This window comes from Condylostylus longicornis, unplaced genomic scaffold (assembly GCF_029603195.1).
Source record: "Condylostylus longicornis isolate FDR11 unplaced genomic scaffold, ASM2960319v2 ptg000152l, whole genome shotgun sequence".
Lineage (NCBI taxonomy): Eukaryota > Metazoa > Arthropoda > Insecta > Diptera > Dolichopodidae > Condylostylus > Condylostylus longicornis.
In genome coordinates, this window is record NW_026578120.1 from 368,615 (window position 1) to 383,315 (window position 14,701).

General features: G+C 32.3%; 1 protein-coding gene across 3 annotated transcripts in view; it reads right to left on the bottom strand.

Annotated features, from left to right (window-relative positions):
* The window catches only part of LOC129615844 (snake venom 5'-nucleotidase), a 159,646-nt gene that overhangs the window by 14,979 nt on the left and 129,966 nt on the right, over positions 1-14,701 (bottom strand). For all 3 annotated transcript variants that reach the window (XM_055531228.1, XM_055531226.1, XM_055531225.1), the window contains exons 5-7: positions 5,765-6,279; positions 4,861-5,118; positions 4,699-4,794 (exon numbers count right to left, since the gene is read on the bottom strand). In XM_055531228.1, coding sequence (XP_055387203.1) covers positions 4,699-4,794; positions 4,861-5,118; positions 5,765-6,279 — 869 coding nt within the window. The remainder of the gene's footprint in view (positions 1-4,698; positions 4,795-4,860; positions 5,119-5,764; positions 6,280-14,701) is intronic.

Here is a 14,701-nt window from a genome sequence, read left to right on the forward strand (position 1 = left end):
GAAAAGCAAAATAGTGAATTAAATTGTTTATGTAACTTGGAAAGAATATGCAAAACAAACGAGTACAAATAGAGTTGTCAACTCTTTGATACCCGTACGAATTTGTTATCCTATGTGCGAATAAATATGCCATAGCTGACTAGGGAATAGACTATGACTTTAAGCTGCCTTATTACCATATTAAAATATGCAAAATTTCAGTACTGTGTTTACAATATTTTCTAAGATATGGCCAAACTACTATTGAAGTTGTCTGGCTGCTACCCGAACCAGTACCCGGATCATGTACAACTTAAATTGGGTTCTGGCACTTACTACAATAAATCATTTGTGAAAATTTAGTGAATTTAGCTCAATTAGTTTTTTAGTTATCGGACGGACGGACAGACAAAGCTAAATCGACTCAGAATTCGACGCTGATCAAAAACATATTCTTGAGTCTATATCTCAAACCATTATTTCTTACCCTTACAAATTTAAGCAAATTTAGTATACACTTCGAACATACGTTCGTAGGGGTATAAAGAATGTTCTGAGATAATGAGATAATAATGTTCTGAGCAAAACAAAAAATCTGATGTGGTCAGCACATAACCGACCGCATTGTGCATTGTCCTGTTAAGTTAAAGTGTTACAGAATATTATAAAAATGCCTGTTAATTACCTCTTTCCAATTTTTAGGACATTAGTAAGCTTATAGTTAACATACCTAGAAAAATGTAAATTTGGCTCTTAGTAGAGTTTCGCCTTGTGCCACCCGAATTCCCTGAAATGCTCGTCAGTTAGTTTCGGTAACAACCAGAACTTAAATATCAAATTTCAAGAAATTTTATCAATTAGTTCCGTAGATATAGCGAAAAATGTAAAATCGGCCCGCAAATCAGTTTTCAAGGCCTGATATTTCCAAAAAATTTATATATTCATTGTTTTAATACGAGCAATTCATATATTAAATTTCAATGAAATCGGTTGATTATTTCTCTTTATATACGCAAAAATGTATATTTGGCCCGTAGTAAACGTCCAGTTGCTGACACCTGATTTCTTCCAAAAGTAAAGAGGTTTCGCGGACGGTCGAGCTGAGCTTATATATGAAATTTCAAGTAAATCAGTTGAATATTTTCTTCAAAATGGTGAAAAATGTAAGATCGGCCCGCATATCAGTTTTCGAGCCCTGATATTTCCAAAAAATTTATATGTTCATTGTTTTAATACGAGCAATTCATATATTAAATTTCAATGAAATCGGTTGATTATTTCTCTTTATATACGCAAAAATGTATATTTGGCCCGTAGTAAACGTCTAGTTGCTGACGCCCGATTTCTTCCAAAAGTTAGGAAGTTTTGCGGCCGGTCGAGCGAAGCTTATATATGAAATTTCAAGCAAATCGGTTGAATAGTTTCTTCAAAATGGTCAAAAATGTAAAACAGGCCCGCATATCAGTTTTCGAGCCCTGATATTTCCAAAAAATTTATATGTTCATTGTTTTAATACGAGCAATTCATATATTAAATTTCAATGAAATCGGTTGATTATTTCTCTTTATATACGCAAAAATGTATATTTGGCCCGTAGTAAACGTCTAGTTGCTGACGCCCGATTTCTTCCAAAAGTTAGGAGGTTTTGCGGCCGGTCGAGCGAAGCTTATATATGAAATTTCAAGCAAATCGGTTGAATAGTTTCTTCAAAATGGCCAAAAATGTAAAACAGGCCCGCTAAAAAGTGCAGTTCCCGAGGCCTGATATATCCCAAAAGTTGATCAATCCGTGCCATGGTGGAAATAAACTTACATATAAAATTTCATAAAAATCGGTTCAGTAGAACTTGAGATACACGCGTGCACACACAGACCGACAGACCGACAGGTTGCTAAAAATAGTTTATTTACACTTCCCTACTATGGAGAAGTGCATTCCCACCGAAAACTCGATATGCAAAATTTGTTGCCATCACATAACCTACCTATTGTATACACAATACGGTCGGTAAAAAGTCTGCTTTTAGCAAATATATGGAGACTATAAATGTTAAAGATTTCAAAAGAGAAACAATAATAAATGAAGCTTTGAAATATTTGTCTATTGTATTAACTCCTTCAGAAAAATTATTTCAACAAATTGGACAAATTCAAAAACTTAGTGTTGAAAGATTTAAAATGTTTTTTAACGAAATGTGAAAATCAGCTCTATAGACAAAATATATTTATTTAAGTTTCATAACCGTATGTGGCTAAGAAATACTTTTCCCTTCCAAAAACAGGTAAAAATCCCAGAAAACTAACGTCCTCTTTCTATTTCTTATTTTCTCTATTTCTCTCATGCAAAATAATCACAATAATTATTTGTCACCTTATGTGCAACACATGATGATTATAAAATTATAAAAGCTTTATAATAATTATATAATTTAAATCAAATAATTACAAACTTACATCCTAACTTAAAATCTAATAAAATTTTAATAAACTTTATTTTATGTCGTATATTCGAGACTAAAATATATGGAGCTAAATTTATTCTTATTTAGTGTATTTTTTACTTCTAATTCTCCCATATGTTGACTGACATGGCGATTCAAATAAATGCGGAAAAAACTCAAAAATATATTTAGATTAAACTATAATTAAAATTTTTATTCGAAATTTGAATTTTTGATATGTTGTTCAAAACTCCAAATTTCATTTTAATGTGAAAATTTTTAGGAATTAGTCAACTTTTCATTTAAAAACCCCGAAATAAAATTAGGAAAAAATCATCTAAAAAAAAAAAGAAGAAAAATGATTCTTTAGAAATGTCATTTCGCCAAAACGACATATGTATGCAATTTTACAAATACATTCACAAAAAAAGCAGGGTCCAGGCCTTGACTTTTTGTAATGTTAAGGCTAATATCGAATTTGTAGTTTCGCATCTTTCTGTTGCCTAAGATATTTGAGTTTTAAGGTAGCTAATTCCAAAGCATATTGCACGATCAAAAACACCTATTTACGCAAATAAATATGTCAAAAAAATGTGACAATTTTGAAAAATGCTTCCGGCAGAATAACATTATGGACGCTTTTTGTGACAAATAGTGAGACCCGCGCCTAGTAGAATGGCAAAGTTGTCACCTCATTGAATTTTAAGTGCAACGCGTCTAGTAAAAGGGGTTGTTGCAAACACACTTATTCTTTAAAAACTTCTAAAACAAGGTGCTTCGTAATATGGTAATATTTAGGAGTCTTCAAGGTGAGTGAAGAAATATGGAACTGTGAAAGCAAGAAACAAAGGACGCATTTGAAGCAGCATGTGAATATTAAGGCTTCTAGGCTTGCAGAGGACAGAAAGACTGAAACGAATGAGATTTAGTGCTGAGAAAGCACTTCCTTGCTTTCACGAAATGTAAATATAAAAAATACGACAGAGCAAAACTAATGGTTAATCAGTTTGCCTAGTTTTTTGAAGTTTTGGTTTCTCAGGTGGATTCAAGTCCTCTACTATATATAAACCTGAAGACGATTTGCAATGGAGAAAAAATTTTTGCGTTGCACCCTAAGTTTTGTAACATTAGGAAACATATGCAAGATTATTAAATTTGAAAAAAATTATAATGTATTTCAAATTCAAATTTGAATTACATATGTATTTTTAATTTTGTAATTTTTGGTACATTTAGCTTTGGCAAAATTTTGACACCGTTTAAGATAAAAACTGAAATATTGTACACAAATTGCACAAAAATTAATCTTAGTGAAGGTTAATCTAACGTTCCGAAAAATAACCAAAAGTATATCGTTACCCTTAACTAAATTAATTAGCAATAAAATTCAAACTTAAGAGTCCAGGCAGACATGCAATTAATTTCGCAATAAATACTGATTGTAAAATTGTTGAGTGCACATCTAAGTACGAAATACAAAAAAGTATTGCAAAACCAAAAACTGTCCAAGCCCCTCTATAAAATTTATATAATAATTTCGTATAATTTTTATGAATAATATAATAATAAAAATAGATTGTGAAAAATATTTTAAATTTTTTGTTACATAACGCTCTCCACGTATGACATTTCAAACCACACCAGTCTATAGAAACGAGCTGTTAAGTGGAGTAGTTACGCAAATTTATTCTGGTAGATAAAATTTATTCTGGTAGATAAAATTTATTCTGGTTCACATTCTAATACGAAAAATAAACAGCAACACTAAGTATGTGTATTTAAACATGAAAAGTGATACGAAATTTGTTTCTGATATACCAGTATAATTAATTTATTTAAAAAATGTCAAAAATATCAAAAAAAATTTTATTAATCAAAAATCGTGGAAACCAAATTTTATTATGAATGAATTTGATTTTGACTATTTTAATTATTTTGAATTTGAATTTCGTTTTTAATTGGAATTGTCTATTTTCTCAACTTTTGGCTACAATAGCGAAATGTATATATTAATATACATTTAAATTAAATAAACGTTTAAATTGATAAGCTATTTTTTTTTATTTTATTTGCATAATAATAAACACATCATAGAATCTAATATAGACATAAATGGAGCTGAGTTTTTGAAAATTATTAAAAGGCTATTATTTGAATTGCTATCACTAATATATGTAGATATATATATACGTGTATGTACATGTAAAACAATTTAATATACTTGTAAACGGTACTTGCAAGCGTGCCAGGCTGTGCCTTTTTATTTTACAAATACTTACTTCCTCATCTCTGATGATGGTTATTCTGTGTTGCATTTTAGGTGCCAACTGACAACTTTCTTGTTCTAGATCATCAAGAGAAGCTCTTCTCAGTAGCTAAAGTTATAATTAGTATAATAGACTAAATTAACTTTACAATTAACGAATTAAACAAAAGCTTACTTTAGGTCTTGTCGTGCTGTTGGATCCACTGTCTATTGATTTTGAATTATGTGAAGTATGTGAAAATGACAATTTTCTAATAGGCGAAGGTCCATCCAATTCCAAATTTTCCAACATTTGAATCATGCTATGTCTTCTAGATAATGTTACTAAAGATTGTCTATGTTTTGTATGTCTACCTTTACCCATTCTCGTATCGATAGCTGCAAAGTGATTTTGTATTGCCATTCCTAATTCTGGAGCAAGATCCTCATCTAGCTGTATAGAAAAAATAAAGTTTAAATATAATTGTATAATAAATATTTATGCCGAATATGTCCATGTGTATGACAAAAACACAAGCGTGTTCAAATTTCTCTTTGCAAATATTTCATAATATTTTAAGAAGATTTGAAGACTTAAAGAAAACTTACTTTAATAACCCTTCAATATATGAATCTGTTATTTTTAAAATTTAAATTTGTTTTTGATTTTTAAATTAAAAAACAAATTTCATGAGCCAGCTATAAAATTTATACTAGAGGTTTGCGCTACATTTCTAACATTTCTTTATTGTAGATTAAATTTCCGAATGCACTTTATTGCAGCCAGTAATTTCCGAACGATCTATATTTTCAGTGTATGCAGTGTGAATTTTCGAACGTACAAGCTAGAACTATTCTAAAACTGAATAAACGAAAACTCCCTTTCACATAAAAGTGCAATGACAAAAGTGAAATTTTTAAACATAGCTTCCCATAAAACCAAATTCACGTGAGTATAATCTCTGGTTTTTACAACTCAAACCATATTCCTGAAGAAGGCGGAACACGTGAATTAGAAAATCGGCTCGCTCTTAATTTACTCACTTAAAAAATATATCATTCTGTTTATAAAGAAACCAAATTAGGTAAACTTTACTTACTAAAACCGTAGCGTTTTTGAACATAGTGTATCCATCACAGCCGCAGTACATGTAACTTTTGATGCAGGTCTTATACGTTTGACTTAAATTTATGGACTCATCAGCAACAAATACTAACGTCGGATCAATTCTTTTGAATGGTTTTTTTTTTGGATCAAATGCAAAAGAAATGCCAGCTACTTGTGGAAACCTTCCCTCAAGTTTTGGATATCCCGAAACAGAATTTTCTAATGCATCTAATAAACATTTCCCAGTTATTTCTAGCATAATCATATGATCGCGCATTGGTATAATATTAATTAAATCCTTCATTGTAAATGGACCAATTGGATGAATTTGGTCAGAACGAAATGTTCCTGAATTGATCATAACAACGTCAGCTCCAGTTGCAGATAATATGACATCACAAATCCAGTTACCCAAATTCGTTTCTCCTGTTCTAATGGCAGAAAATCGTCCGTCAAGCTCTACCGAGAAGTTTCCCAAGACGACATTCATTTTTGATTCTATTACCTCTGTTAAAAAAGAAAATGATTTTAAATGAAAACAATTAGTATGTATCTCAATTTGTATTTCTGAAATAATTTGAATTTTGTTAAAATTTTTAAATAAATTTTTTTCAAACAGAAAAAAATTTATTTACAGCTATAACAAAAGATGAGAATCAATGACGAATCAATGATAAAATTTCAATTCCCATGATAAATGAAAATCGATGGGTTAATATAGATTTGTGCTTGATTCCCCTCATTAAATTATATATATATATATGTATACATTCCAAAATAAAATATTTTTACATTTTGAATTGGTAAACGAGAAAAACCTCTATTATAACTCAATCAGGAATGCCAGCACAGCATTAAAATTTTTTTCGGATTGCTTCAAACGGGTCAACTTCGATATAATTTGTATGTTTTTTATTTGTTTTGATATAATTTGTAGTTTGAAAAAAAACACTGCACTGCCGTGATTACTCATTTTCCTCTTACGGTTTTTAAGAAAGTGTATAGAGTTGATATGAAAGAAAAAAATTCTCACCATCATTTTATGTTTTAAGCACTACCCTGGTAAGTACAAAGGCATCACATAGAGAGAGCCACTCTCATTTTCCTTTTTATGATTTAAAAAAAAATGAGTAGAGTTTATGTGAAAGAAAAAAATGTTCACCGTCCTTTCGTATGGACGGATTCCTTGTCTTGACGGAGAAGAAAAACCATGTTTTGGAAAAAAAACTTTGAAGTTTCAAGAAATTTAATACGAAATTATCCCGTTGGAGAAAAATAAAAAAGTAAAGAAGGGAAAAATCAGATTTTTTCCAAAGTTGGAATGTCAGGTATTTCAAAATACATAAAATACAAAGTCAAGTAACATGTTGCTTTCAAGCCCTTACTAAACCTTTCAAAACCTGTTTATTTGAAGCTTCTATCTTTTTTCGTGAAAATTGTTTAAAATCCATGTATCCGGAAACCGTTGAAATTTGAGTTCCAAACAGTTCCGAACAAAAATTTTACTCATTTTCTATGCCCTAAATGATGGTATATATTATGTCACTGATTACTGAATCAGCCTGTATACTTATTTCAAAAGTACCTATAAATTCAAAATGAAATATACAAGAACAGTTACGTTAAAATATTTAATCAAGAGTGCCGTTCAACAATTTCACAAAGTAGCCGATTTTCGAAAAAAGGTGCATTTGTAATAATAAAATACTCTCTACGCTTATTAATATTCTAATACTAATTACACTTAACTCGGTGCGGAATAGGAACATACGTTCGTACGGGTATGAAAATTCCGTAAAAATTATACTAAATTTGCCTTACCGTTTGTAACGCAAAGAAATAATGATCTGAGATGTAGACTCAAATGTATGTTTTTGATCAGCGTCGAACTCTGAGTCTTCCTAAATCTGTCTTCCCCTCCGCCCGTTCCAACGATAACTCAAAAAGTAATTAAGCTAAGTTCACCAAATTTTCACAAATTATTTATTATAGTAAATGCCAGAACCATATTTAAATTGGTTATGATCGAGGTATTGGTTCGGGTACCTACAACTTCCATAAAAGCTGTGGTATTGAAATTTAACACAAACGAATATACTAGTAGGGCCGATGTCATACAACTCGTATACAGTAATGTCATACAGTAGCTGCCATACAACTTCAAAAGTTATTTCTCTATATCTCAAAAACTATTAAAAATATGATTTTGAAATTTAACACAAGAGAATCTATTAATATGGCCAACTAGTTTGATAAAATTCGTTGAAATTACTTGGCTCTTTCTCGCAGCTGCCATACAACTTCAATAGTTGTTTGGAATAGAAAATATTTAATTGAAACACTTTACTGAAATTTTGCATTAATTAATATGGTAATATGACAACCAAAAGTCATAGTCTGTCCCATATTCAGCCATGACATATTTATTCGCACATAGGATAGCAAATTCGTACGGGTATCACAGAGTTGACACGGTTAACTCTATTTTTTCTCGTTTCATAATATAGTAATAATTATGGTCAATCTGCATTTGATACTTCATACATCTATCTAAAAGAAACACAACATATCTAACATTTGTTTACATTATAAATTTAAAGGTGAATATGGATGTAAAGGTGCAATAATTTTCAATTAAAATATATTTTAAAGTAGATATTTCACTACAAACCAAAAATCATGTACTGTTGGGTAACAACAACTATTCTGATTTCTATATTTTTTTATTATTATATTCACATTTATTTAAATTACAAAAATTGTTAAAGTTTTAATTTGGCAAAACTTAATATTAACGAATATGTATTTACAAACATTGTATTTAGTTAATGTAAATATTTTCCCATACATAACTTTCTCACAATATTTTAGTACGAGTCAAATTACATATATTTTGTTTGCTAATTTTACTTTAAGTAAATTTGAAACCTATATGACACATAATTTAGCATGAGAAAATTATGAATTTTATAAATGCATAAAATTCCTTTAAGCCTATTTCTGTGGGAAATAGTAAATTTTTAGACTATGTAACATTCGGGAGCTCAACCAAAAAATACAAAAAAATGTCACAAAATTTAAATCTGGATGAAACTGCTGCCAAACAGAAGGAGTAAGAAGAAGACATAAAGAAGTTACTGATTAACTTTCAGACAGATCCTTCAAGAAAGAAAGAAAACTGAATACCTAGCCGCTGTGCTAGACAAACTCAACAAACTATGAAAACAGTTTAATATCAACGACTTAATAATAAAAGAGTTTTGGAATGCTAACACTGATCACGCATATTTCAAAACTCAATACTATAACAAGGTAAAAAAACTCAAGGAAAACCTACAAGACCGACTCACAAGCACGGTACCAGCTCAAAGCGAATGTTGGACACTACAAAAGAATGCCATTTAATGTATACGGTTTACTATATGTAACATCCCCGTTAATTTTTAAATAAAACAACCAGTGTTACTTACTTAAATCGACTCGTACAACTGTACTGATCTTCTTTTATTTAATACTATTTTTTGATATATTTTTACTATTCCTCTTTGTTACATCTTAAATTTATATCTAGGTCAGTACTTACATAAAATTCTTATTATATTTACTTTACATTAACTTTCTTTCTGTTTGTTAGCTATTTTTAGGTCAATAATGTAATATGATTATGATCATATATTTTGGGTTATGATATTTGATATATTTATGTCATACTATTTTGGGTTATGGAAATGCTGTTGCATTGATTATTTTTGGATTTAAATTTACGACGGTACAATGCAATTAGAAATTGAAAATTTCCTTGAAACTAAATAAATTATATCTAAAGATTAAAATGTTATTAAGAAATTTTTAAGAGATTTAATGTTTTAGAACAATATTAAATGCATTACACTGACAATAAGCACTTTAAGCGACCAATTACAGTTTATGCATGAAAAAGTTCGCTATTAAAATCAGTATACATATGTATTTGGATTTTATAATACATGCGAATAAAACGCGTAAATGTATAATAAGTTATTATTAATATTACATAGGGCAGGGGTGGGGAACCTTTTCTCTATATAAGGCCAAATTTTAGTCAATGCAAAGTCAATCAGGCCGCAAAGTTTAAAAAAAGTCCAAAGGTTATAAATTTTTGCTTTGTGTAGGTTGATGAAAACAAAATTATGTCAGAATATAAAAAATAACATAAAACAGTTTATTTCATAAATAAAAATAGATAAGTAAGTATGTACATTATTAATAAAATAATATGGTTCATTATTTCAATGACTTTTCTGTGATTGTTTGTTGCTCGATAACAATTTTATATTTGGTTCCAGCCTCGTTGTCTTCAATCTTAGTTGGTCTTCCAAATGAGCGTTAGTTAATTGGGATCTCAAGCAGTATTTAATTTGCGTCATATGTGAAAATGTTGATTCACAGCAATAAGTTGTGCCGAAACAGGAGAGGATACGACGAGCATGTTCACGAAGTTTTGGGTAATCAACGGCATTCTTCCATATTTCAATTGGATTCTTCTTATCGTTTTATCAATATTCAAATATCAATATGTGTTTGTTTTCAAACAATAAATAAATTTTGAACTCAAACAAATGTGTGAAAGCATTTTTTTAAAATTATTGAAAAAGTTTACTAGCGTGGCATACAATTATTCTGAAAGAAGCCCGGACATAGGATTCAAATATTAATATGGGTTTGTTTTCAAACAAATATGTATGTAAATTTTGAATTCAAACGTTGTTAGAAATTTCATGGCTTTGAATTTTCCAATTTTTAGTTTTCAAATTTGAAAGTTTATGTCCACGGTTTATTTTTCTAAATGTTTGATTTGTTTTCGAAAATTTGGCAGCAAAATTTTAATTTTTAAGAAATATAAGAAATAAATTTTTTTAAGGACAAAGGCCACTAAAAAACAGTTAAAAGGCCGCACGCGGCCTTAAGGCCGCAGGTTCCCCATGCCTGACATAGGGTAATGCGTATAGGATACGATTTCTATGCAAAAAGTCTGAGCTTCGGCCACTGTGGTTACCAGAGTCACAATAAGGGCCAAGCAGAGACAGTCGAGTTATGAGAAAGTTGCGGGAAGCGTCAGGATTGGGGTCCTTGACGAGAGCTTCCCAGACGTCCTGCTGGAAAACAATCAGATGCTCCTCATTCAAGAAGAAATAATGGAGCGCATCTTTAAACAAAGAGATCGAAGCATGAAACCACAGTTTCTGGAAAGTTCGTTCCGGATAAGGTGGCTTCCGCTAGTCTGCCAGTACCAAGGTACTAGAGACTGGCTCAAAGCAGAGATCCGTAGCATAGCTCCCTGGGAAGAAGCAAAACCGAAGGCGGTAGAGGAGGAGGACATACCAAGGGCTAAGGTTTTTAGAGGTTTCTTTCCCCATACAGCCGAAACATCGGCTGAGAAAGTCCTAGGCTACGAGGGAGGTCGGAACTCTGGGCTGCGGACGGACCAGTGGAGGATCATTGGGAAGGACGCAGTCGGGAGTGGAGCCCTGCTGACTATCTCAGCAGATTACATCGCTTATACTTCTTCCGGTGAAAACTCCAAATAATGAACCACCTAAAGTAGGATCAAGTCATGATACAACTAAAGTCAAGCCAAGGTCGCTATCAGAACCCAGCCTTACTCTGCCACATAATACAAACCCAGAAAGCACAAATCGCATCTCTACACCACAACTTACATTATCAAGTAATGTCGCTGTAACATATGTCTTGAACAGCGAAGCTAACAATAACAAAAAATCTAGAAAACGCCCGGCCTTACATATGTTATCACAAGTAAATAAACGAAGCAAGTTTACTATTAACTCAACTTCGATTTCTATAAGGCCACCAATAGAAGAACTAATTGAACGTCAAAAAATCTACAGACAGAAGGCAAATTCACCGATGAAAATAATTGTTTGTCACATCGATAGTTCTACCTAAGGTTTCATCCCTATACTCTGTCACTTCCTTTAAAATTAATCCAGGAGCGTATTTTGAAGGAGAAGAACATTTCATTGATGCAGAGTGGCAGATCGTCGTCTATTATGACTTAACCAGTTATTATCAAGATTTAAGAGATCTTTTAACAAATTGCTTATCTTTGTTTAAACCTAGTCAATGCCAGCTACTAAACTAACTCATTTCTAAGCGGGTTTCATCGTAAGAGCAAAGCAACGAACTTCTTCAATATAAAGCTGGTGATGGATCGCTATCAGAACGAGTACGTCGGTCACCATTCAACTTTGTTGGAAAGCTATAAAATATTCTGTTTGGTATCCAAGATCAAGATACAGCTAAAGAACTAGAAAACAAAATTAATGATGCAAAATTAAGTAGTCATACTACGCGGCAGTTATTAACAAATTATACTTCTATATTAGAGACCACACTCAATTTAGTGAAACCATCTGATGAAAGATTTAAATAATTAAGTGTTAGTATTCGGAATGCTACAGAATCTGAACACTCTCTTGTCGCTGCCACTATTTCAATTATCTTAATGATTGACGAACTAGAACAAGAACAAAACTCAATTTTAGATGCTATGACATCAACACAACAAGGACTTAACCATCACATTATAATTTCTCCAAAAGTTTTAAGGAAACAATTGTCCATCATAAGAGGTCATATTCGACCTAGAAACTACATTCCCGAAAAAAAATACACAGCAGCTTCTGTGTATTTTTTTTTCGGGACATACAAATTAATGACAATACGGGGGCGAATAACATCATCTCGTTTCATATTAGAATGCAAAATCCCGTTGCAACAAGCAGAATTGTATCAAACTTTCCACATAATCCCGATAGCAACACTTTATGAAAATGATTTTGTAGTTATGATTTTGTAGCTCGTGACTGATATTATCCAATTAAAGAAACTGAGTTTAAAAACTGCCTATTCTTTAACGTCAACAAATTTTATTGCCGGAAGTTGCATCCTATATACAACAAAAAATCTGAAGTTGCTCAATGTGAAGTTCAAGTACTCAATCACCAGAAAGAGTTACCTGAAAGTTGTGTGATTTCAAAAATTAATCGGGAACAAATATAAATTCCTATGAAAACCACCAATAACTGGACTTACGTTTTGGATAAAAGAAGAACGTTCAAATTAATTTGTAATAACAATACAATCAGTTTAACGTTAGAGCAAGCAGGAATCTTACAACTTCACAACTGCCAATTGAAACAACCAACAAAGACAATTTCTTCGCACGATGCGATTGTCATATCTTCCTGCTTTGAATATCACCAAGTTCGTAAGTTCTACGAACTTACATTAATTAGACAAAATAAATACTAGGTATTCAGCAAATGTCAGTAAGTTTGAAGAACAACTACATCATTTAAACACAAACGAACAACTAGTTGATGCTCACAATGTGGTGCACTATATAAAAGCTCCATCATCTATATAATCATAGTAGCACTTGTATTATTGTTCATTATCACAAAATAGAGAGCTCGACAACAAATTCTGTAACCTCAACCTCGAGCTCGTAATCGTTCATCTATGACGGCTCAAGACTTCTCGCTTACCTTTGAAAGGAAGAATGTTTTGTAACAACAATTATTCTGAATTCTAAATTTCCTTGTAATATTTGCAAACATTATAGTTAGTTAATGTAAATATTTTCCCGTACATAATTTTCTCAAAATATTTTAGTAGGAGTGAAATTACATATGTATGTTTTGTTTATTAATTTTACTTTAATTAAGTTTGAAACCTATATGACACGTAAGTTAACATGGGAAAATTATGAATTTTATAAATGCATAAGATTCCCTATTTCTATGGGAAATAATTAATTTTAAGTATGATTTTTATATAAATAGGTCAGATTTTTAATGTTAATCAGCGAGATGAGTTCTTAGTAGATTTTCTTAGTGGTACTAACCTTTGTGTATGTAATGGGGGCTGTGACCCTACTTTCGTCATTAAGAACGGGAGCGAGCTGCTAGACTTTACTTTGGCTCCTAATTTTAGGACCTTAATGGTCAGTAACTGGATGGTATCGGAGGAGTCTTCTCTCTCGGACCATTGCTGGATTCGTTTTAGGATAGATTTGTGGAGGTGAGGGCACCATTTGAGAGCACCAATTGGGATGCCAATTTGTCTTTCGGGATTGGGATGAAAGACAAATCGGTTACCCTGGAATCTGCCATGGCCGGGCCGGTAGAAGAACTGATAAGAAGGGGTAAGTCGATTGACAGAATGTCTGAGTGCGTCTACCACCATGGTGGTGTAGCGAGATTGGTAAATCCAGGAGGAAGGTAAGCAGACTACATAATTTAAGTACACAATAAAGAAGGCCAAACGAAGGTTTTGGAGGAACTATTGCGTGTCATTGGAAAATACCAAAGAGGTTGTAAGATTGAGGAAGCTACTACCGGGGTAGCCCTTGGTACCTGATTTTGTTAAAAGGATGGTTCATGGGCTGGCTCTAGTATAGAAATGCTTTAGGAGTTGAACTAGAAGCTAATGGAGATTCAATTTCCGGGATCAATATCCGAGCAATCTGGAAGAGTTAGAGCCAAAGACCCTACAAGTCTCCGGGAACGGATGGGGTACAGCCTATTATGCTGCGGAGGGCATATGGAGCTATCATCGATTGGTGATCTATAGAGACGGCGCTACACGCGGTGGTCTCACTGGTGGAAGTGTCTCTGCAGTGCAAGGAGTATACTTTGGCTGCTTTCTTGGATGTTGAGGGTGCTTTCAATAATGTGAAGGTTGAGGCTATCGTAAGGGCTCTTGAGGATATGGGGGTAGAGGAAGGTATAATCAGGTGGATAGGGCAAATGCTTATTACGAGGGTGGTAGTGGCTGAGTGGGGCTCAAATAAAGTTAGGATTTTATCGGTGAGACACACCCCCAGGGAGGTCCTGTCGCCACATCTATGGGTCCTGGTTATGGA